Source organism: Camelus bactrianus, chromosome 9, assembly GCF_048773025.1.
Source record: "Camelus bactrianus isolate YW-2024 breed Bactrian camel chromosome 9, ASM4877302v1, whole genome shotgun sequence".
In the NCBI taxonomy this organism is placed as follows: domain Eukaryota; kingdom Metazoa; phylum Chordata; class Mammalia; order Artiodactyla; family Camelidae; genus Camelus; species Camelus bactrianus.
This window is the reverse complement of record NC_133547.1, coordinates 10,090,289-10,113,821: the sequence shown is the minus strand read 5'-3', so window position 1 is coordinate 10,113,821 and position 23,533 is coordinate 10,090,289. Positions and strand designations below refer to the sequence as shown.

General features: G+C 46.3%; 2 protein-coding genes across 2 annotated transcripts; one reads left to right on the top strand and one right to left on the bottom strand.

Moving 5' to 3' along the window:
• Positions 1-36: 36 nt before the first annotated feature.
• Positions 37-13,255, bottom strand: ETHE1 (ETHE1 persulfide dioxygenase). The gene is made up of 7 exons (XM_010946761.3): positions 13,097-13,255; positions 12,514-12,658; positions 12,201-12,349; positions 2,438-2,567; positions 948-1,037; positions 446-562; positions 37-232 (listed from the first exon to the last, which is right to left on the bottom strand). Exons 1-7 carry the CDS (start codon positions 13,175-13,177, stop codon positions 180-182), a joined length of 765 nt encoding a protein of 254 aa, XP_010945063.1. The 5' UTR covers positions 13,178-13,255; the 3' UTR covers positions 37-179.
• A 4,697-nt stretch (positions 13,256-17,952) lies between these two features.
• Positions 17,953-20,838, top strand: ZNF575 (zinc finger protein 575). The gene is made up of 4 exons (XM_074369521.1): positions 17,953-18,681; positions 18,965-19,074; positions 19,519-19,630; positions 20,113-20,838. Exons 3-4 carry the CDS (start codon positions 19,549-19,551, stop codon positions 20,769-20,771), a joined length of 741 nt encoding a protein of 246 aa, XP_074225622.1. The 5' UTR covers positions 17,953-18,681; positions 18,965-19,074; positions 19,519-19,548; the 3' UTR covers positions 20,772-20,838.
• Positions 20,839-23,533: the final 2,695 nt, after the last annotated feature.

Sequence of the window (23,533 nt, the reverse complement as noted above, 5' to 3'; positions counted from 1 at the left end):
AACCCAGTTGGTTCCCCCAGAAAACAGAAGTCAGACTCAGAGGAAAAAAAAAGATTTTTATTTAAGAAGTTAGAGAGGCTGGTGAGGGAGGGGAAGAAGAGAGAGGCTCCAGTGATGGTACCTCTCCCTTCACCCCACCTAGTACATTCTTAACGGATATAAGAACCTGAGAGTCGAGGTCAGGAAGGGGGTGTCTGGACCCCACAGCGCATGTTAGCTGGAACTGCAAAGTCTGAAAGGAAGAAGCTAAGGGTGAAATCAAGGGGCCCAGGCAGACCCTCCCACTTCCCCCATGCCCCACTGGGGGCCTAGAAATCTTAATAGCCCTTCTTATTGGGGAAACTAGAGTTCTGGCCCTGGTGCTCCTCCTCCCTTCAGACCCAGGGCTCCAGACCCCCAGCACCTCCTCCCTCAAACCCAGGAGTCCAGAGCCCCAAATACTCACCTATCTGCTGAGGTTTGGGCAATTTCAGTTCATCCATGACCTTGACAAACTCCTCACAGCTGAGAGTGAGCCGAGGGTTCAGAGTCCGCTCCTCCTCCACTGTAGACACAGTGAGTCCTAATGGCCAAGGGAGGGGGAGGAATTTAGACCAGTCCAGTGCCTTGAATCACCAGGAACTACATTTCCTAGAAGGCCTTGGGGTAGCTCTCTGGCCAAGGACTAACAGATTGCTTTCCCTCCTCAATGGGCACAATGGGAAATGCAGCTTCCCACAGTTCCCTAAGTTCTATGAGGAAGTCTCAGGAGAGCCTAAGCCTTCTGGAATTCTAGGTGTCATAGTTTCTATGTCCACACTCCATACACCTAAGCACTTGATCTTTCTGCCAGAGGGATTTCTGGAAGTTGTAGTCTCCATGCTCTGTGAGGCTTACAGCAGTTTGGTATAGCTCCCTCTCAAATACTAAGTTATGTAAATCCCACACCTCCTCCAGGAAGCCCTCACCATGGTAATCATGAGCAGGGTAGATCAGACAGTCTCCTGGAAGTGTGAAGATCTTTTCATGAACTGAGTGGTACAAGGTCTTAGCACAGCCTGTGGAGGGAAAACTCAGAGGTCAGAGGAGCAACAGGAGGAGAGAAGCTCCCTAACCCCTTTCCTTCAGGAAAAGGGTGGGAGAGTAAAAATCACTGTAGCTAAACCCTCGCCCTCATTTTCTGCCAGCAGCCCTTAGTCTGGGTAGAGAAGGGGAGGGAAGGGCATTCTAGGCAGGTGGAAGAGCATATGCAAAGAATTGAGGAACGGTGAGAAAATCAGCATGCCTGTAAATAAGGTTGGGATGAGACCCTGAAGCACCAAGACTGTGTTGGGAATGGATAAATGGGAGGGTAGAAGCCTCAGAGAGAAAAAGACAGAGACTAAGATGGAGAGATAAGGAAAGAGGAAGCAAGAAGCAACCTGGGGATCTGATTACCCCCTGCCAGGTCACTGTGGCTCTGTCTCTCCTCTCTCACCCCTCCTCGCCCACCTGCTGCAAGGCAGCTACTCCCCACAATCCACTGTCCACCTTACATTCACACTCACACGCAACGGGGAGCTGAGGTTCGGAAACTAAACACCCTCCCCACAGAGAAAACCCTTAATCTAATCCCCACCCCCAGCTAAACGCCAAATGTACCACCACCTCCTAGCAGTTAAACTACTGAATCTAACAACCTCCTAGAAGCTAAACTGCTAAATCTAAACTCCTGAAACAAACTCCACACCCTTCCCCCAACCAGCTAAACCCCTCCTGGTGCGGGGGGTGGTGTGTGTGTTAAAAATACGTCCACAAACGCTTTGAAACTCTTCTCTTCAAAATATGACATTTAATTCCCCTTACCTTGACATACTAGTCTAGACTAAGTGACTTGCATCTAGGATACTGCAGAAATAAAAGAGTTTATCTTCTGAGACTAGGTCATTAAAAACAAAAATTAGGGCTTCTGTCTGTCTGTCTGTCTCTGATTGTTCCCACTGGGAGACTCCAGGTGCCATGTCATGAAGACATTCGAGCATGCCCTATGGAGAGGTCTACGTGGTGAGGAACTGAGGCCTCCTGCCAACAACCAGCACATGTCAAGCCTTCAGATGACTGCAGCCCAGGCCAGCAGCTTGGATGCAACCTCATGGGAGACCCTGAGCAAGAACCATCCAACTCAGCTACTCCCAGAGTCCTAACTCTCAGAACCTGTATAAGATAATGTTAATCATTGTTTTAAGCCATGAGGTTCTGAGGTGATTTGTTTTATAGCAATAGATAACTAACATATACTCTGGAACCTGTCTCCCAACGGCTAAGCCCTGAACCCAGCTCTCCAGCTGCTAAACTCTAAATCTAATCCTGACCCCCCAAAAGTCTAACATTCATTCATTCATTCTTGCATCTGATGCTTAGAACCCTGGCACCCACATAGCCATTCTAAGATCTTGGGCTGGGGAAAGAAGCCTGTGACCTTGCTGGAAGTCAGTCCGCCCACACCCTCGGATAAGCAGGGCGTCTCCCGTGAAGGCCATGCTGTGGTCATTCAAGACGAAGGTGACACAGCCTGGGGTGTGGCCAGGGCTGGCCCGGGTCTCCAAGGCCTGGCAGAGAGGGAGAGTACACAGAGTCACCAATAAGCCTGTGGATTTATCCTCATGGTGAAACCGGCCTCAGAAGTCCACATCCCATCCCAGGGTCACATAACCTCTTTTTGATAAAAATGTTAAGTTAGATCTCAGGCTCAAACCTCACACCAGAGTAAACTCCCAATGAATTAAAAACTTAAAGTGAGAAAATAAAACCATAAAATTATGACAATAGAAATACAAATGAATATATGATCTCTGGTTAGGGAAGAACATTCAAATGTGATCCCCAAAGTCATAAATCATTAAGGGAAAGATCAGTGGTTTGAATTTAAATGAATCTGAAGTTTCTGAATGGCAACATCATAAACAAAATGTAAAGAGAACCAACAAGCTGAAAAAATACATTTGTAACACATATATACTACACAGTGGGCAGGATACTTTACTTCCAAACAGACCCTGCAAATCAATAAGAAAAAGATAAGCATACTACAAAAAACATGGAATACTAAGCAGTTATTTAAAATTATGTCACTGATGTAAAATTTAACGATGCTATACACAAATATTTAATGGTATGGAAAGATGTTTACTATCTAGTAAGTGCAAAAAAAAGTTACAAAGCAACTTGCACAGTGTCATCTTTTTAAAAAACATATTCATTAACTCAAAATATTTTTTAGGCTTTTCCTATATTATCTTTTTTTCACAATAAATATGTCACTTTATAATTAAAAATAAAACACAAAATTCAGAATAAACTAAAGGTCTAAACATTAAAAAAACCATAAAAATTCTAGAAGGAGACATATTTATACATATAAATTATTGAGGTAGGAAAGGTTTTTCTAAGCACAATAGGAAATTCAGAGGCCATAAGGTAAAACAGGGACAGATGTGACCATATAGTTTAACTTCATTATAGAAAAAGACAAAATCAGAGTTACCAGACAAAAAAAAAAATCAGAGACAGTATTAGCAGCATGTATAAAAAAGTATTATAAAGTGTGAATAGCCATAATTTATAAACAATTCCTTAAGCATCAATAAGAACCCCCAAAAGGGAAATGAGCAAAATAAAAAAATAGGCAATTCATGGAAAAGGGAACAAATAGTCAAAAAAAAAAAAAAAACTTTAAAGGTGTTTGATTTCCCTTAAAAGGAAGGAAGGGGAGGCGAGATCTCAATTTTAAAACTCTTATTTTTCACCTATCAGATTGGTAATTATCAGATTTGCTTAGGGTGTTTGAAGCAAGCCCTTTCATTCCCTAGGTTGTGGGTACAACTCAGTAAAACCATTTTAGAGGGCAGCTTAGTCACTTCTAGCGACATCTCAGATGCATACACTTTCTGATCCCGCAAAGCCACTTCCAAGGCTCTGCTGTTAAGAACCCCTGACACACAAGCACAGAAACACCACCCAGGGAGAGCTGACTATCTAAATCCCCATACTCAGTTCAGGGAAGCAACTGTCAGAAAAAATTATTACCCCAATGATCTAACAATCACTTATAAGATTAGTTCCCACTCACATATCATTCCTCGTCTCTTAACAGAGCCCGATTAGTTCCCACTCACACATCATTCCTCCTCTCTTAACAGAGCCCCCTCCCACCAATTAGCATCCTTGTCCAAGTCAGTCATCTGCTGACTATTGAAGGACACCATGTGCAGACCCTGTTTCTATACCCAATACCTATTCTAACCTTCCCTGCTCAGATCTCCAATTTGATTTGGAACATCAGAGTGCCCAGCCAAGCACATTCCCAGCCTCCCTATAAGGGTGAGTAGCCTCTGACAGTTCTCTGGCCAATGAGATCTCAATAGGTCTCCTGAGGATTTCTGGGAAAGCTTTTCCCTTCCTGATAAAAAACTGCCACCTCCCCTTTCCACTTCATCCAGCTCTGAACACAAGGTGTGATGGCCAGAGCTGCAGCAGCCACTTTGCAACCATAAAGAAAAGCCCAAGAGAATCCCACAAATGATAGTAATGCCAAATCAAAGAAAGTAACTATCTTCTTGCAATTCCTGCTATAGGAGAAAATTGAACTCCTATTTATTTAAGCCACTATATGGGTTTTTCAGTTCCTTTCTGCCAAACACCTTCTTAACTCATCTACAATAGGATATATGTGCAATGCAAAACAAGTGCAAAGCAAAATCACTAATCTTGCAAAATCTTGTGGGAAAAATCACATCCCCCAGCCAAAAATTAACATTATCTTTTCGTGGTAGAGGGATGATCTTTCCCTTTTTATTTCATATGTTTCCATACTCTCTGGATTTTTTTTTTTTAAACAAAAAGCACAGGAGTCTTTTGAACTAAAAATGTGGATGGATATTCAGGAGTAATATTCAAAATATTTAACTACAGTTATAGCATGGGTACTGGCCAATCAGAAGGATGCCAGCTATAAACAACCAGTAGTTAGAAAGTGTATATACAGTTGACCCTTGAACAACTTGGATTTGAACTATGTGGGTCCACATATAGGCGGATTTTTTCAGTAGTAAATAGTACTACATGATCCGGTTTGTTGAATCCATGGATGCAGAAGAACCGCAGATAGTGGACTGTCTGTAAGAAAAGCCCTGATTTTTTAATGTAGGGAAGGTCAGTGCCCCTAATTCCCTGGGTTGTTTAAGGATCAACTATATATGGTGTATGCAATTGTGTTATGTGTATAAATGGAACACAATTTTAATATCAATTGAATGAAATCCTGCTTGCCTCATGAGCCAAGATTCCCTAAGCCCCTAATGACTGAATCTATATCGCAAGTGGCTTTGCTGTTGACCAGCCTCCCTGTTTATCTTTTCCTTTTCTCAAATATCTGTCCCCACAATCCTGCTCATCTCAGGCCTCTTCTCCTTGGGCCAACCAGCAGCCTCCTCTCTGGCCTCCCAGCCTCCAACCCATCTCCTTCCTGACCCTGAGGAGGTTTTCTATCACCCAGATCCAATCTGGCCCCTCTCTGCTCCAAACCTTTCCCTGGCTCCCACGGCCCCCAGGGCAGAATTCTGGTTCCTCAGCCCCTGCTCTGGTGCCTGCCCACTTTCCCAGCCCAGTGTCTCATAGCATTCTCCTTTTCCCAACGCACCCAGCTACTCTGAAGCCCAGGGTAATTTCCAGGAGACATTAGAGTTTTCCCACACCTCTTTGCCCAGGCAATTCTCTCTGCCAGGTACACGCATCCCTCTTCTCCCATCAGTCAGAGAGAAGTCCCACCTACTTTTCAAGAGCCCTGGCACTGATCGACCCCTTCTCCTGTGCCTGGCTCCCTTCTAAGCACTCGGCATGACTAACTCATTCAGTCTACATACATCTTTATGGAGGAAGTACCCTTCCTGGCCCCATTCTACAGAAGAGGAAACTGAGGCACAGAATGAAAACAGATTATAACTACATGCAATGATATGGGTGAATTTCACAGATGCTATAAGCAAAAAAAAAAAAAAAAAAAAGAGTGCACTAGGCATCAAGGATGGAGCTGGGAGGAATGGAATGAAGTGTGAAATCTCAGCCTGCCCAGGACACAGTAAGGGTAAGTGGTATTACATGAAGCTGAGATTTCAGTTCTGAATCCAGGTGAAAATATTAATCTCTTGGCGAGGACACACGAACTAGTGGTTAAGAGCAACCTCTGGAGCCAGATGACATGGGTTCTAAATTTGGCTCTGCTGTTACTAGCTGTGTGACCTTAGACAAGTTACTTCACCTTCTCTGCTCATTCGTAAAATGGGGCTAATAATTGTCCCCACTTCATAGGGTTATGAGGAACATTCAATTATTTCACATATGTAAAGCACTTTAAAAATGCCCAGCACATAATAATGGCTATATAATAAAAAATAATAATCATATTTTAAAATTCCAAAAACACTGATCTCGTGGAACCACAAGGCCTGAAATCCTGGCTCAGCCACTTTCTCAGCATAACTTTTGAGCAAGTCACTTTCCCCTCTCTGTAAACTGGGGAAACTATTTCTGATCTCACAATGTAGTTATGAAGGTTTAATGAGACCTATTTGTCAGAAAAGGCAGAATGGAGGCTCAAGGGCCAAGTTCAGCCATAGCAGTGTTTTGTTCAGACCCCTCAGTAGTTATTAAAAGTCTGACTTTGTTTTTGACCTTTAAAAGTTTGGAAGATTTCTCAAAAATGTATATTTGCAGTTTCTAATAAAAAAACAAAAGGCTTGGTAGTAGACAGACTACATTCTGAAGCATGAATAATCAACTTTAATTATGTAGTGGGTGTCCTCCCAAAACGGGAAGCACACCCCAACATTTGCGCCCCACCACTTCCTGCTGCCAGGAAATGGTACTTGATTCTGAAAATCCTGTGAGATAAATGCCGAGAAAATGCACTTACAGAGCTCAGCACAATGCCTAGTGAGAAGTGAACACTCAATATTTGTGAACTATTATTAAGTTATTTTATTATTGTATTATTATAGTATTATTATTATTAACCAATACAAAAATATCTGTCCTCTACTTCAGCTGATAGCAGAGAGAAGTGTTAGAAAAGGAATTAAATGACCCCATGAGGAAATAACCAGACACACCCAGAAAGTGGAACATTCTACAAGGCAACAGGCAGGAAGCTTCAAAAGTCAAAGTCACGGGACAGAGAGGGTATGAAACTGCTCTAGATTAAAACAGACAAAAACACCTAATAGCCAGATGCCATATTTGAACCTCGATTGAGTCCTGGTTCCTATAAACTTAAAAATTATTCCTGGGCAACTGGATAAATTTGAACATGGGCTGGATTTCAGAAATACTTAAAAATTATTCTCTATCAATTAAAAAAATTATTGTGTATCATTAAATGTGACAAAGATTTTGTAAAAGGTTCTCAAAGTATAGTAGAGGGAACTCTGAAGGTCTGCATAATCAAAATTATTTTCACAATAGTGGGAAGAGGTCTTTTGCCCTTTTTCATTCTCATTCTGCCTTGAAGAATTCAGTGGAGTTTTCCAGAAGCTCCATGACTTGCGATGATGTCATCGCTCTGACAGTTGTTAAAATATGTGCTTCTGTATTCTTGGTTTTTTTTTTTAAGTCTCAGTTTTAACTTCTAACCTAGTAAAAAAAATTTTTTTGCATATCTGAATAGTTATATTTCTTTTTTAAAAACTGATATATAACTGACATGTAACTAATACAGTGACTATTGATAGATAGAACCCAGGTAAACAAAAGCTTTTTCGGGCCCTCCATACTTTTTAAGAAGGTTAAAGAATCCTGAGATGAATGCATTTGAGTTGGTGAACCAGTGATGTCGGAGAAAGTGGTTATTCTTAGAAGTCTTTAGAAATGTCTGCAGTTTAGCTTTTGAATGCTAAGGGGGGCAGGGAAGTATACACACAGGAGGGAGAAATAAAGCAAAGGTGGTAAAAATGTCGGTAACTGGTGAACATCAGATGAATGGTATGAGGGTGTTAACTGTACCATTATTTCGACTTACTATAGTTTTGAAAATACTAAAAATAAAACCTTGTGGGTGGGGACACCTAACTTCTTGCCCTAAGCAGTCTCACCATTCCCAAAACTTGTTGAGTAATCCTCTTAGCTGTAGAATATTCTGCAGGGATCTTGTGGGGCCTGCCTAACCCCATATTCTTTCCAAAGATTTATTCTTCCCTTTCACGATGCAACAAGTGCGTGACACAGCTCCACAGCTGCTCTTTTGCCTACTTCCTGCCACAGAGCTATCTTCCCAAAGCTACCTCCCATTAATTAAACCCGACGCAAAAAAGGAGCAGGGCCACTCCCTTGCCTGGCAGTTCCCGTGGGCCGCACTGCCCCCTGGTGGCAAGTCAGCTCTCGCCGCCTTTTCCATTTGGTCTCCAAGTTCATACCTCTGCTCCGTGTTATTCAAAAGCGCTTTATCTTGGGATAACCAACTACTGTTTTTAGGCTCTCTAAATTCGAAAACCCAAAATGTCATTTTCTTTTTCTTCTTTTAAAAAAAATATAAAAATTGAAGTACAGTCAGTTACAATGTGTCAATTTCTGGTGTACAGCAGTGTCCCAGTCGTGCGTATATATTTATATTCTCAAAATGTCATTTTCTGTTGTAGCTAAATTCTCTGAACCTTCATCAGCTAAACATTCCTTTCTTACGTGAAAGAAAACAAAATTAGAATTTGTTGTTCTGTTTAGGGGACCATGTACTGATAACTACAACGTAAAGATGCATCAAAAAATAGGATGGAGTGATGGATGGATAGAGGTGTATGTTGTAAATGTTTTCCCAACTTTTCTGTATGCCTCCATCTTTTCACAAAATGTTGGGGTTGGAAGGGGCGGGGAGGTGGCGGGTAGATTGGTTCCATAATTCAACTATTTAATTCCAAATAGGAGGAACCACTGAAAACCACAGGTGGGCCACATGATGATCATCTGTGAGCTTTTAAAATACACTGATTTCTTGCCTCAAACAATTAAATCAGAATCTCTAAAGTGGAACCTGACAAGGGAGAGTAATAGCTCAGTGGTAGAGCACATGCTTAACATGGATGAGGTTTTGGGTTCAATCCCTGGTACCTCCACCAAAAAAAAAAAAAAAAAAAAAAAAAAAAAGATTAAAGTGGAATCTGAGGGATTAGTATCTTGAGAAGCACCCTCCCAAAATCAATATATTTAAGGCAAGACGACTCTTCTGAATCCGTCACCCATGGGAGCTAAAACTGTCAAGTCTCAATCGTTGCTTATTAAACCAGAAAAATCCATTCTACAATGAAACCATCCAAATTTGGCTCACCGTGAATGTAAAATGTACAACCAGTTCAAAAACTGGCAGTTTCTACTAAAGTTAAATATACCTCAGTTCTGAGACACAGCAAGTCCACTCCCTGGAATTGAGTGTAACGGCCACTAAGAGATTTGTATAAGAATCTTCACAGCAGTGCTATTCAGAATAGCCCAAAACTGAAATCAACCATCAAAAGGAGAATGGATATAAACTGTCATCAATTCATGTCACAATGACATGCTCTACAACAGTAGTTGGCAAACTATGGCCAGTGCACCGAATTTGGCCTGCCACCTGCTTTTGCAAGCCTGAGAACTAAGAATGGGCTTTATACTTTTTCATGATTGAAAAAAAAAAAGTCAAAATAAGAATGACATTTCACAACACATGAACATTAGTGAAATTCAAGTTACTGTGGCCATCAGTAAAGTTTTGTTGGAGTAGAGCCAGGCTTATTCATTTATGCATTGCCTCTGAATGCTTCCACACTAACAGGAGAATTCAGTCATTACAACAGAGACCCATACAGCCTGCAAAACCAAAAATATTTACTGTCTGCTCCTTTACAGAAAAAGTTTGCCAACCTCTGCTATATCCCAAGAGAAAGAAAGAACTACAATCATATACAACAGTATGAAGAGTAAAAGAAGCAGACACAGGAGTACACACTATATGATTCCTGTTTATAAGGTCCAAGATGCAGAGAACTAGCCTATGAGTAAATAAGTTAGAAGAATGGTCCCTTGGCAGGCTGTGATGCCCAGGGAGTGGGACAAGGAAGCCTTCTGGGATGATGGTCATATTCTGGATCTGTATCTGAGCAGTGGATACACAAGGACAGATGTGTGTAAAAATTTACCAAGCCACACACGTACAATATGTGCACTTTTTACTATATAATATGCATGTTACAATTTGAATTTTTTTAAATGGGGGGGGGAGAGGAAGAGAAAAAAGTGCCCAACTTTAAAGGTTTATAAGGAACTCGGTTGAAGACCAAACAAAACGCTGAATAATCATAGAGACAGAAAATAAAAAGGACCGTTGACAAGGATGTGGAGGAATTGGAACCCTCACACAACTGGTGGGGACATAAAATAATGCAGCCACTTTGGATAATAGTTTCTGATAACAGTTTGGCAGCTCCTCAAACTGGTAAACAGAATTACCACATGATCTAGCAATTCCATCCTAGGTATATACCCAAAAGGAATGAAAACATACGTCCAAAGACTTGTACATGAATATTCATAGCAGCACTATTCATAACAGCCAAAAAGTGGAAACAATTCAAATGCCCATCAATTGATGAATGAATAAATAAAGTGAAAAATATCTGTACAATGGAGTATTATTCAGCAATGAAAAGAAGTGAAACACTGACACATGCTACAACATGGATGAACCTTGAAAACGTATGATCAGTGACAGAAGCCAGTCACAGAGACCACACATTGTATTTTATCATTTCTATGAAATGTCCAGAAGAGGCAAATCTACAGAGACAGAAAGTGGATTAGTGGTTGCCTAAGTCTGTAGGAGTGAAAAGGGGGCACAGTGGGGTGACAGCTAAGGGGTGTGGGGTTTCTTTCTGGCTTGATGAAAATATTCTAAAATTAATCGTGGTAATGGATACACAACTCTGTGAATATACTACGTCATTGAATAGTACAATTTAAATGGGTGAACTGGATGGTTTGTGAATTATATCAATAAAGCTGTTTAGAAAAACACATGCTAAAGCTACACCTTCACAGCTAAACCCTTCCACACTGAATCACTGAAATCACTCATCCAATTGAACAAAGGGCTCATCTTGACACAAAACTCCAATCATTTCTAACACTTCTAAGGCTTCCCACCCCCAAGAAATGCTGGTTAGCACCTGCTTATCATATACAGTGTACATAAATGTACAATGCATTTTTTTAACCTGCTTCCAGAAAAAGGCTTGAAATAAAGAGGCTGTGACCAGTGGAGCTAAACCCTCTGATCCCACGCATAGTCCTCATTTCTGCAGAATACTGACTCAGATATACTGTTCCTGTTTAGCAAAACCCTCTAACCTGGAGGCTGAGACCTCACCCTGTCACCTAACATTCTGTCCCCAAAGTCAGGCAAACTTTCTAAATCTTTAGCAACTCTGATCAGAAAAAAAGTCCTGCCAGCTCTTTCCCCTCCCTCTGAGGGTCACTCCCCTTTGAACCCTCCTCACCCATCATGTTTCCCTCGACTGAAATTCTTGCCAGAAACCTGCTGATTATGCTTGTGGCAGAGAGAGGAGGTAGGAACCTTCAGACTTTCTCCTGTGTGGTAATAGCAGGGCTGGGGTTAGGGTGAGGCAAGCAGCCGCCTAGGGCACAACATTTAAGGAGGCGCCAGCCTAGGGCACTACATTTAAGGAGGCGCCCACTTGAAGGTGCCAACCCTGCCTTTGCACGACCTGGAAAATGAGCGCCTCCTTAAATATGTTTGTCTTCACCCTAGTCCAAGCCCAGGGCAAAAGGACCCTCTTCCTCCAACAGTGGCTCTAGGATGTCAGGGCTGGGCCTCTCAGCCTTGACCTTGGAATTCCAGCTCCGAATCAAATTGTATGAGACACCAGGCCAAAGGAGCTGCCCCAAAGCTACAGGAACTTCCAAAAATGTTGACTTAAAGGGCTTGGCTAGAGATACACCTGCCCAGGGCCTCTTGCCCCAGTTTTCCACCTGGGTTTATGGTGCCCTCCACCCAGAGAGAGAAACTGGAGCCCAGGATCAGGAACCCAGGTCTGAGGCCCCTCCTACTCCAGGACTCAGGAGTCCAGCCCTCCAGCCCCCTCTTTCCTTTACTCCACGAAGTCCAGGCCACCACCCTCTCGGGGACCCAGCATCCAACTCACAAAGCGCCCGAAGGGGATGGAGTCTCCATCCTCAATGTGCAAGTCAGCCTGGGCCCCACTAAGGCGGGAGATCATAGACTGGCAGCCGGGGAGTAGGGTCCGGAGCAGCCCCGTGCCCGTAACGTGGTCGGCATGGCAGTGGGTATTCACTAGGAGAGAGAGGAGGGCCAGGTCTAGGAGCGCACAGAGAGGACGCAGGATTCCCAGCCCCAAGCCCCGTTCTCCCTCAGACCCAGGAATCTGGGCCCATAACTCCCCAGTCCACTCTACGGCCCCGCCCCTAAGACCCAGGAGTCCGACCCCCCAAACTGACCAGCATACAGCAGCCGCAGCCCCAGCTCCTTGATCAACTGGGCATCCCGATGCGCTGTCTCCAGGACTGGGTCGATCAGAACAGCTTCTCGGGACTCTCTGTCACCCAGGAGGTAAGTGTAGGTGCAGCTCTTGGGCTCAAACATCTGGGAAGGGGGTGGAGGACAGGTGAGAGTGCAGAACCAGACTCCTACTCATAGAGGACCCAGGAGTCCAGGCTTCAACTCAGTTCTCTTCCTAAGATCCAGAAGCAGAAACCCCAGCCCCCTTTTATCCCCGGAGTCAGGAGTCTGGGACCCCAGCACCTTACTCCGTTTGAACCAGCGAGTCCCAACTTTAATTTACCCCCAATTCTAGGTCTCCATCACCCTCTTCTGTAAAGGACGCAGGAGTCTGGCCCCAAGCCCAGGGGATCCCAGATCTCTCCCATTTAAAGGACGCCAAAGTCTAGCCCCTCGCCCTTTTCCTCAAAGATCCAGGCGTCGGGGCCCGGGTATCTGTTCGGATTTAAAGGACCCACGAGTTCCGCCCCCGCCACCTCACAGGGCCCAGTAATCTCGCTCCCGGGTCCAGCCACCTCGAACCTGCCGTAGGAGGATGGGGGCTCCAGACCCACTCTGTTGGCTGAGCTGCCGTCCGGCGACCCTCAGTGCGGACCCCGCCATCGCGCCAGCGGCCGGATAGGGACTGAGCCGAGGCGGAAAGCCTGCGGAAGCCTGTGCACCAGGGCTGACCCCCGGAGGGGCGGGGCAAGGGGCGGGGCAAGGGGCGGGGCCCGCCTTAAAGGGGCAGAGGGTGCCTGGGGCCAAGAGCGGGGCCGGCGGAGAAGGGCTGGGGGTGATGGTGAGACTTCAGAGACCTAGGAAACAGTGAGACCTGGAGAAAGAAAGAGCAGAAAGCCACTCAAAGGGCGACGGAGGCACACCGGGAGAAGCACAGACTTCTCTCCCTAGAGAGACAGAAACTCAACAAGAGACCCTAATATACTCATCGCCCCGGGGCCATTTTATTGGAAAAGCAGGTGGTCGAACCCTCATTGTTAGAAAGAAAAAGATGTTTGGTTCAGTGTCTTTAGTGTCTTTGGGGACTGTTGGGTGGGTGTCTGGTCCCAGAACAACAGATTATTCTGTTAAAGTTTATTTTAAAATCGCTTAAGTATTTTACCAGGGATGTTTGTCTCTTCTCAGGAAGAAATCATTTTCAAAAAATAATTGTCCATGATACCTTGCCAAATCAGGTTGGGAATCATTTGGCGTCTGTTGGAATGTGAGCCTCTAAAAACAGCTTTTGTTCATTTACACCAAGGACCCAGAGATGAGAAATTGTCTAGTCATCAAGTGTCTGAAAGTTTGCTCTTTGGAATCATATCAGTAGTTAGAATATGGCATCCCACTCTTGTCTGGAGGGTCTAAGTCACTTCATCACAGATACAGAAGGCCGACTCTACCACACCATTTTATATAAGGGACTTGCACATTTGCCGATTTTGGTATCCAAGGGGGTCCTAGAACTAATCTCCCATGGATAACAAGGGAGAGGGACAACTGTAACTGTCTCTCCCCCTGTGTTTAGAGAGACAGCCAGTGCTTCTTCTGTGGTCCGCTCTCCTTAGCTACAGCAAGTCCATAAAACCCTACTTTGTCCCTGGTCGGCTTTATCAAGGGAGAGATTCAGCCAGCCACTCAGAGACAAGGAAGATGCTCAGAGACTCCGTGATACCAAAAAGAGATCTGGAGAGACTTTCAGAGATGCATGGAGAAATACAGAGTTGACATGGGATGTTCGTCAAAGAAATATGGTCACAAAGGTACATTTGGAGATTCTAGAAGACTGTGGAGATGGGGAGAGATGTGGGGAGCAGGGAGAAATGTGCAGGAAGAAGAAGAAAATCTTTCAGCACTGGGAAACACCCAGATCGAGGAGAAACAGGTATAAAGAACAGCTCAGACTCAAGGAGAGACCTTTGTTCATTTATTCCTCACATTGAGGTCTCCTGCATGTCTGGCCCAAGCTGGGCAAAGCTGGGGACTCAAGGTGAGTCCTCAGTTTGGTTGGTGGGGGAAAGGGGTACAGACATCAGTGTTAAAACAAGGAGAGGTACAGAGATTGCCAGGAACTCAGGGAAGGGAGAAATCAAGAAAACAGGGACCCCCAGGTACTCTTTACTGTGAGAGTCCCCAAATAAGACCTCCTCACACCTAGGGCCCATTCCTAAATAATTTTTGCAGGATTGCTAGACCATTACTTGTCCCTTGAAGGTGTACACACCCGGTGGGGGTTTTGTAGGGTCAGCTATGTGATGTTCTAAGAGTTAGAAACTGGCATCACCCTTCCCAGCTGTGTGACCTCGGGCTCAAAACTTAACCACTTCTGGGCTTCTGTTTTCTCATCTGTAACTTGCAGTTGAAAATAGCTCCTCTCTCACTGTGAAGATCCAAGAAAAGATACATGCACCCCAATGTTCATTGCAGCATTGTTTACAATTGCCAAGATAACATCCATCAACAGATGAAAGGATAAAGATATGGTACATATATACAATGGATGACTACTCAGGCATAAAAAAATGAAACATTGCCATTTGCAGCAACATGGATGGACTTGGAGGGCATTATGCTAAGTGAAATAAGTCAGACAGAGAAAGACAAATACCGTATGATATCACTTATATGTGGAATGTAAAAAATAAAATGGTGGGGAGGGAATAGCTCATTGGTAGAGTGTGTGCTTAGCATGCACAAGGTCCTGGTTTCAATATCCATTAAAAAATGAATACATAAATAAAAACCTAATTGCCCCCCCAAAAAACCAAAAAAATTAAAAATAAAACAAACTAGTGAATATAACAAAAAAGAAACAGACTCACAGTTACAGAGAACAAACTGGTGATTACCAGTGGGGAGACAGAAGATGGAAGCAATACAGGGGTAGGGGATTAAGAGATACAAACTATTAGGTATAAAATAAGCTATGAGGATATATTGTACAACATGGGGAATATAGCCAATATTTTATTACTTTTAATGGAGTATAACCTTTAAAAATAGTGAATCACTAGATTGTACACGTGTAATATATAACATTGTACAGTGACTATGTTTCAATTTTTAAAAATATCCAATGAGACCACACATGCAAAGAGTTTGGGAAGCACCCAGCACAGAACAAGTTCTTGGGTATTCTGCTCTCAGGGAGGTGGCTATCATTGTTTCATCACCATCCTTTATTCCTTCCTTCTCTTGCTACTTCCTCCCAATTCATCATTAAGCCCTGTTAAGTTAACCTCTCCAATCAGGCTGCTTTTCCATCATCACACCCTCTGCCCTAGTCAAAGAGGTAGCCAAGTATGAATGCAAATTACACAAATCCCAGGGTTAGTTTGCAGAGGTTCAAATCCTGGCCCTGCTACTTCCTGATTGTGTAACCTTGGATAAGTCTTTACACGCCTCATTTTTATCTTCTGTGCGACGAAGAGTAGCACCTCCACTTGAAAAACTGTTGTCAGGATTAAATGAATGAACATATACAAAGCACTCAGGACAGTTTCTGATATACAATAAGTGCTGCAGAAATGCTGGTAATTAATATTATAATTAACATGTAACAGCCACCTCACTGGCTTCTGTGTTCCACTCTGCCTCCCTACATTCCATTTTCCATGCAACAGCAAGTGAACCTTTTAAAATGTCAATGAAAAAGAGGCAGAAGAGTCACAGCAAACAAATTCAAGTGTGGATCTTGCTTAAATCCTGATTCAAACGAATTAAGTGTAACAAAAAGATTTTTACGGGATACAATGTATGGCATATGCATATAGCTTCAAAATCACCTGAGAGGAGTGGGTGGGGGAAATGAAACAACCTTGGTCATGAGTGGATAACAGTTGAGGTTGGCCAGTTCTATTACTGATGCAGAGAACAATTCTATTACTCTCTTGACTTTTTCTATAGGTTTGAAATAAAATAAAACATGGTACTTGGAAAGGAAAAGAAAGATTCAGATGGGACCATGGGGGAAATGTGGTAACATAAAGAAACAAGTCTAAATTTTGAAGGGTGTGATAAAGATACTGTGGTTATGTGTAAAAAAGAAAAAGTGAGTCCTTATTTTTTAGAGACACAGGCTGAAGTGTTTCTGGATGAAATGTCTGGAATTTACTTCAAAATAATTTAAGAGGCTCAAGGAAGGGTGTTGGGGGATGATGAAGGAAGACTAGCCATGTTGAACCTAGGTGATGGCTATATGGGGGTTATTTTCATCCCCTCCCTCTCCTTTTATGTATGTTTGAAAATTTCCATGACCTTAAAAAATGGTAAAAAAAAAAAAAAAAAAAAAAAGACGATATGCAAACCTCAACAAGTTCATATCACTTCCCATGTTTAAAACTCTCTCTGGGTTTCACATCCAGTTTAGGCCTACTTCCAACTCCGTGACCTCAAGTTCACATTTTCCCCATCATTCTGTCTTCCCATCAGAGAGGGCTTGATTACTAATTCTTTCAAGTAATCACTTGACATAGATTTCTTGGACACCTACTATGTGCTCAGCCTTGTTGTGGATGCTGGGCACAGGGAGATGAACAAGAGAGAAAAGTTGTCCATCTTAACAGAGCATGCATTCTGTGAAGACAGGTATACAGGGTTAAGCACACACAAGGGGGATGAGACAACAGAAGGATGGAGGAAAGGAGGGACTCTATGAGCTGAGGGTGGGGCAGGGGAGGCCTTCTGTAGTGTTAATGTTTGGGCCAAGATCTGAGGCAGGGAGTTAGGCAGGCAAAGTGATGAAGAAGGAACTTGTGGGGACAGAAGGCACAGCTAGTGTAAAGGCCATGAGGTAGGCTTGACCATGGCATGTACAAGAAATGGAAGGAAGATCAGTGAGTTTGGAGCATGACGTGACAGATAGGAGAGATGCCTTGAACACAGCATAATCCTTCCCATCTTGGGGTCTGTGCACTTGTGTCCTGGGACAACCGTGACCCTGCCATGGCTTAGTTCAATGCACAATAAAAACAAAAAGTAATATTGATAACATTTACTGAGCACTGTAAGCACTGTTCTGAACACTTTTCATTGGTTACTGAATTTAATCTTAACAACCCTCCATTTTATAAATGAGGAAGCCCAGGCCTAGAAAGACTTGCCCAAGGTCACACAGCTGGAAAGTGGCAGAGCCAAGATTTCAAAGCAGTTACTCATGCAATCTGGCTCCAGAGCCCAAATAATCTTTCCGTACAACTCCCACGGCTCCCAGGGCTTGCCGGACTTTGTGAATTATCAGGCTGAAGACCCACCCACGAGGGGTGGTTTGCAGGCACTTCACGGTTATTCCTGTGCTGGGCGGGAAGGTGCACCGTCACTTCCCAGGGGAAGGGTGACACGCATGCCTCTCTCGGCCTGGTACCAGGAGCTCTAGCCAGGCACCAGGTCTTGGGCACCTGGGGACCGCCGCCCTCCCCGCCGCCGGGCCGTAGCATTGGGGTGGGGGTGGAGGGCTAAGAATCCTGAATCGCCCAATGGCGAAGAGTGCCGAGCGCTGTGCAAATAACGTGACTGTCTTTGGGCGTCAGCTCGTTCAGAGCCCAGAGTCCCGCTCCGCCCTCTCTCGAAGAAATGGCTAGACTTTTTTTTTAGCCAACGCCTTGAGTGGTATAATAGGCAGCGGGCTCTTGAAGCTGATTAGGGATACGGAATTCTCTAAAAGAAAGGGGACATAGAAAAAGGAAAACTGCATACGCTGCGCGCTGTCTCAGTGGTTTCTGAGTTAGGTTCCCCCATGTTAGCTTCTACACGTGGTTGACTCCCGTCAGCCACCGTAGGCCCCACAAGCCGCGGTACACTTTCCTCCGGTCCTTCGACCGTTAGCTCTGCGCTTGCTCACCAGCTTGCCTTGCCTTACGCACCTACCCCCTCCTTCCATTCCGTCTCCCTCGCACCAGCCTCCGCGGGCCGGGACTGCGCATGCGTACTGACACCCCCACCGACCTGGCGTGGGAGGAGGGGATGGAAATGAGGCTGGGCCCAGCGGCTCGCGCGCGCTCCCTCCCTTGCCCTCCCGTCGCAGGCCAGGCGGTGCAGCTCCGCGGCGTCCGAAGGCAGCGCCGCAGCGGCCGCGGCTGCCGCGGGAGGGGCCCAGAGCCCCGCCCCCGGGGAGGGGCCGTCCGCAGGTGAGGGGGAGGCAGGGATCTGGGCCCGGACACCTGGGTTTTCGAGAAATGGATTGCGGGCTGGACATCAGAACTCCCGGAAAGGGATCTATTGGGTCCTGATGCATAGGTCCCGGAGGGGCTGCATCGGGTGCCTGAGCTTTGGGAGGGTGCATTAGTACCCGAATGTCATGCTCCCAAGGGGTTCGTTGAGGCCCGGACGCTTAGGACCCCGAGGGGGAAATCCATTAGGGGTCTCTGGATCGCAGCACACTAGCCACGCTCATTCTGTGTCTTCTTCCAGGTCTCCCCTCTACCCTCCCCGGCTCCAGCTCCATACCGGGGATGAAACTTGGCGACAAGAAGGAGGGAGTTCACACGGCGTCAATGGACTGAGACTAAGCCAAGCGCCGGGTAAAGCTACCTAATCCCGCCCACTGAGCGCGTAGGCTCCTCCCCTGGGGCAGAGTTGCTGAGCAACCGACTTTGAGTCCTGTTTGTATAGCTCCACCAATCCCTGTCTTAGGTTCCGCGGCCGGTCCGCCAGTCTCTGGACATAGGCCCCGCCCACTCCGCGCTCTTGAGGGCCCCGAGTTAAAGTTGTAGAGGCCCCGCCTACTCCACTCGAAGGCCCAAACCCTGGGACTAAGTTCCAAATGTACTGCTTCTGGTCGGGTTTGCATAACCCCGCCCACTGTACTCTTAGGCCCCGCCTTCCCGCAGCGCCCATCCTCCCTTTATAGAATTCCAGACTTAAATAGACCCTGCTCCAAAGCAGACTGACCCCTGACTATAGGCCCTCTAGCCCTATCCCCAACAGCCTAATAACCACCGGCGTCACCTCCTCTCCCGCCCTAGGCCCTCCCTGTAGGTTCCTGGGTCAGCAAGATGCAGGAGCGCGATGTGGAGTCTGCGGCCGGGGTCACGGATCCTAGTCCCACTGGCAAGGAGCCTGTGACCAAGGGAGAAGGTGAGCGCGGCCCCATCTGTGGGTAGGGGTCATTTTTCAGGAATTGGGACTAAGAGGGAATCTCAGGGTGAAAGTTTAAGGGCTCAGGGTGATAACCATTTCGGATCCCAGAAACGCGACATTCTGGGGAGTCCTCCAGGTAGTCTTTGGGGATCTCAGCGATCACTTCTAGGGCTCAAGAAATTACAGGAGGGACAGGGGAGATGACATGAAGGATTTCCGGGTGATCACTTGGGAAGATACTAGAAACGGACATCTTAGCTTCGGGGAAGCCTCAGCTCTGGGGTCCAGCTAGGTAACCCTTTGGAGTCTCTTAGGATGATGCATGGCAGAGGGGTGAGGGGCAGGAATATGCCATTTGGGGAATCTCGCTGATTCTTGAGGTGCCCAGGTACACTGGAATATCAAGGTCGAAGGGGAGAGCGGTCTAGACTCAGGGCGTTGGCTGCTTCCTGGAGCCCACCAACCCTCCTGTCCCCTAGCTCCCGACCAGGGCCTGACGCAGAAGCCCAGCCAGTCGGTTCCAGGGCCCAACACATCCGCGGGGGCGCCTTCCCGACCCCGCCGGCGGCCCCCGCCCCAGCGCCCGCACCGCTGCCCCGACTGTGACAAGGCCTTCTCATACCCGTCCAAGCTGGCCACGCACCGGTTGGCGCACGGCGGCGCCCGCCCCCACCCGTGCCCCGACTGCCCCAAGGCCTTCTCCTACCCCTCCAAGCTGGCAGCCCATCGCCTCACGCACAGCGGCGCCCGCCCCCACCCGTGCCCGCACTGCCCAAAGGCCTTTGGCCACCGATCCAAGCTGGCAGCCCACCTCTGGACCCACGCGCCCGCCCGCCCCTACCCGTGCCCCGACTGCCCCAAGTCCTTCTGCTACCCCTCCAAGCTGGCAGCCCACCGCCACACGCACCATGCCACGGACGCCCGCCCCTATCCTTGCCCACACTGCCCCAAAGCTTTTTCATTCCCCTCCAAGCTGGCCGCCCATCGCCTATGTCACGATCCCCCCACCGCACCGGGCAGCCAGGCCACTGCCCGGCATCGCTGCTCCAGCTGCGGCCAGGCATTTGGCCAGAGACGCCTCCTACTCCTTCACCAACGAAGCCACCACCAGGCTGAGAGCCAGGGGGAGCGGGAGTGAGCCCACCCCTTGGCTCACTGGCTCCCTCTGCCGCCAGCCCCGATCAATAAAGAGGTGGCATCTCTAAGCCTGTATGGACTTGCCTCTTGCAGATAGCCGGAAGGGAGGTTGGCCCCACACTGGCTCTAACTTAGAAGGCGGAGGACCTCGTTGTTTCGGGGTGGGGTTGGGAAGGGAAAGCGCCATCCACAGAGTTAGTCCTGGGCCCCAAACCATGGACCTGGAGGTGTGGTTTGAAAGCCCTGGCTCTGGTTTTTCCCACTTAATCATATGGCAAGGTTAAAACACCTGTGGGCATCGTGTGCTGAAGAGTGTGGGGAAACAGGTTCTCTCCTTATTGTTGGGAGTTTAAATTAGTGCCTGCACTTTGGCCATTGACTGTATCTATAAGAAACAAAATGCACATATGCTCATGTCACCTATCGCACTTCTAGGAATTTATCCTTTAGATAAACTCAAACACGTGAAAAAAGGTATGAGAGTAAGGATGTTCACTGCAGTGTGGAGGCTGTGGCCAAAGACGGGAAACAGCCTGAATGCCCATCAGTAGGGGACCAGCTAAGGAATTCCAGTTCGGCCAGAGAATGGAAGATGTAGCTGTAGGGGAAAAAACTGCAGCTCTACATGTACTGACATGGAAGGATTCCCAAGATAATACTAAGCGATAAAAGCAAGAACAAAGAGGTATACTACCGATAGCATAAAAATCTTTTTAAAGCCTGAGCTTTGGCGCCAGCCCTGACCCACTACTTAAGAGCCTCAGGGTCGCAGACAAGCTCTGTCACATCTCCAGACTTAGATGCCTTATCTATAAAACGAGAGTGTTATAGGGCCTCCACAAGCATCATCTCAGGCAGACAGTTCCCCTCTTGGAGCCTGTTTCTCCAGCTGTAAAACAAGGATGACTGAGCTGATTTTGGACTGTTCTTCATTCTACAGATGTGTATTAAGCAGGTACTGTGTGCAGGGCCGCACACAGGGTGTTAGGAACACAGCAGTGGGCCAGACAGATCTGGTCTAGTGAGGGAAGTGGACACCAGTCAAGTCGTGGCAAAAACAAGGTAAAGGAGCCGAGTCCACTTTGAAAATCAAGTAGGGAGCCTTGTCTCCCCTCTCACCAAGAATGATTACAAAGCTGTGGTAATGAGGCTGGTGGTGCAGGCTAGTGGGAGGGCACTGAGCGCTCAGATACAGACCTGTGCTTATGAGGCATTCTCATAAAACCTTATTTACAAAAATAGTAGATGGGCTGGATTTTGCCTGTGGACTGTGGTTTGCCAGCCCCTCCTGTAGACGAGTTGGGAAAGGATAGGCTGATCTGTGAATGAGCTGATAGGGAAGAAAATTAAATGGGATCCTGTGGTAGGCAGAATGATGGTTCCCTCAAAGCTGCTCCTAATCCCCAGAACCAGTATGTTGGCACACACGTGGCAGAAGGGACTTTGCAGATGTGCTGGAGGGTCTTATGTTGAGATGGGAGATGATCCTGATTATTCCAGTAGGCCCAATGGAATCACAAGGGTCCTTACAGGGGAAAGAGTGGAAGAATCAGAGTGGGAGATGTGACAATGGAAGCAGAGACTGGAGTGATGCGGGGCCAAGAGTCAAGGACTGCATGCGGCTTTTAGATGCTAGAAGAGGCAATGGATCCTCATTTAGGGATTACAGAAGGAACATAGCCCAGCCGGCACCATGATTTTAGCCCACTCAGACTGACTTTGGACTACCAATCTCCAGAACTGTAAGAAAATAAATATGTGTTGTTTAAAGCCACTATGCTTGAGGTAGTTTGTTACAGGAGCGTAGAAACTGACAAAGATCTCTACCCCAAGAGCACACACAAAAATAAGTTTCCAGTGACCTAAGATCTGAGTTTGAAAGACAAAACTCTAAAGCATTTAGATGGAAATAAAGGAGAATATCATAGTAACCTCAGAGGTAGACAAAGTTATCGTTTAAGACAGAAAAAGTACAAATTGTAAAGACTGGTATATGTGACCATAAGCAAACCAAGTTACAAACTATGAGATACACACAGTATTACAAGGGTGTATACCTGGCATTTCCTGTTAGACAGAGGGTTAGGAAAGACCTTGAGGAACTACTGTTTGAGCTCATATCAGAAATGGAGGACAGGATGAGATGGTTTGTGGAATCCCCAGCAGAAGGATGGAACCAATTAGGCTGAGGGACCGGGGGCTACTCAGCAAGGCCTTGGGGGAGGAGAAGGATCCCTCCTGCAAACCCGGCAGTATGGCTTGTGTCCTGGAAGATTTCCTCCAAAGCAACCACTACCATCAGCGTTTCGAGGACACAAATTCATTTGAGAGGTGCCGATCTGGTCCAACCTTACCTGGTCCAGATGCGAAAGCTGAGGGTTAAGAGAGATGGGATTTGGCCACAACCAAACCAGGGGGCAGCGTGGAGTCAGGGTGGATGCTGGGCCTCCTGACAAAGCCCTGCTGCTCTTTGCACGTGTTCTGCCTGAGGACCTTTGCACTTGCTTTTCCTCTGCCTGGAATGGCTCCCCCACCCCCTCCCTTACTTCTCCCAAGTGCCTGCAGAGGGGTGAGTCCTGAGTCGCCTTCCCTGATGACCCTATCACTCTACTCTCTGTATGACACTGCCCTGCTTTTTCTGCTCATGTAGCATTTATCACTGCCCAACGCTGCAGGGCACCCACCATCTCTCTCCTCCAGCAAAACCTCAGCCCCTTAAAAGCAGGGACTCATAGAGTGGAGGGTATAGCTCAGTGGTAGAGC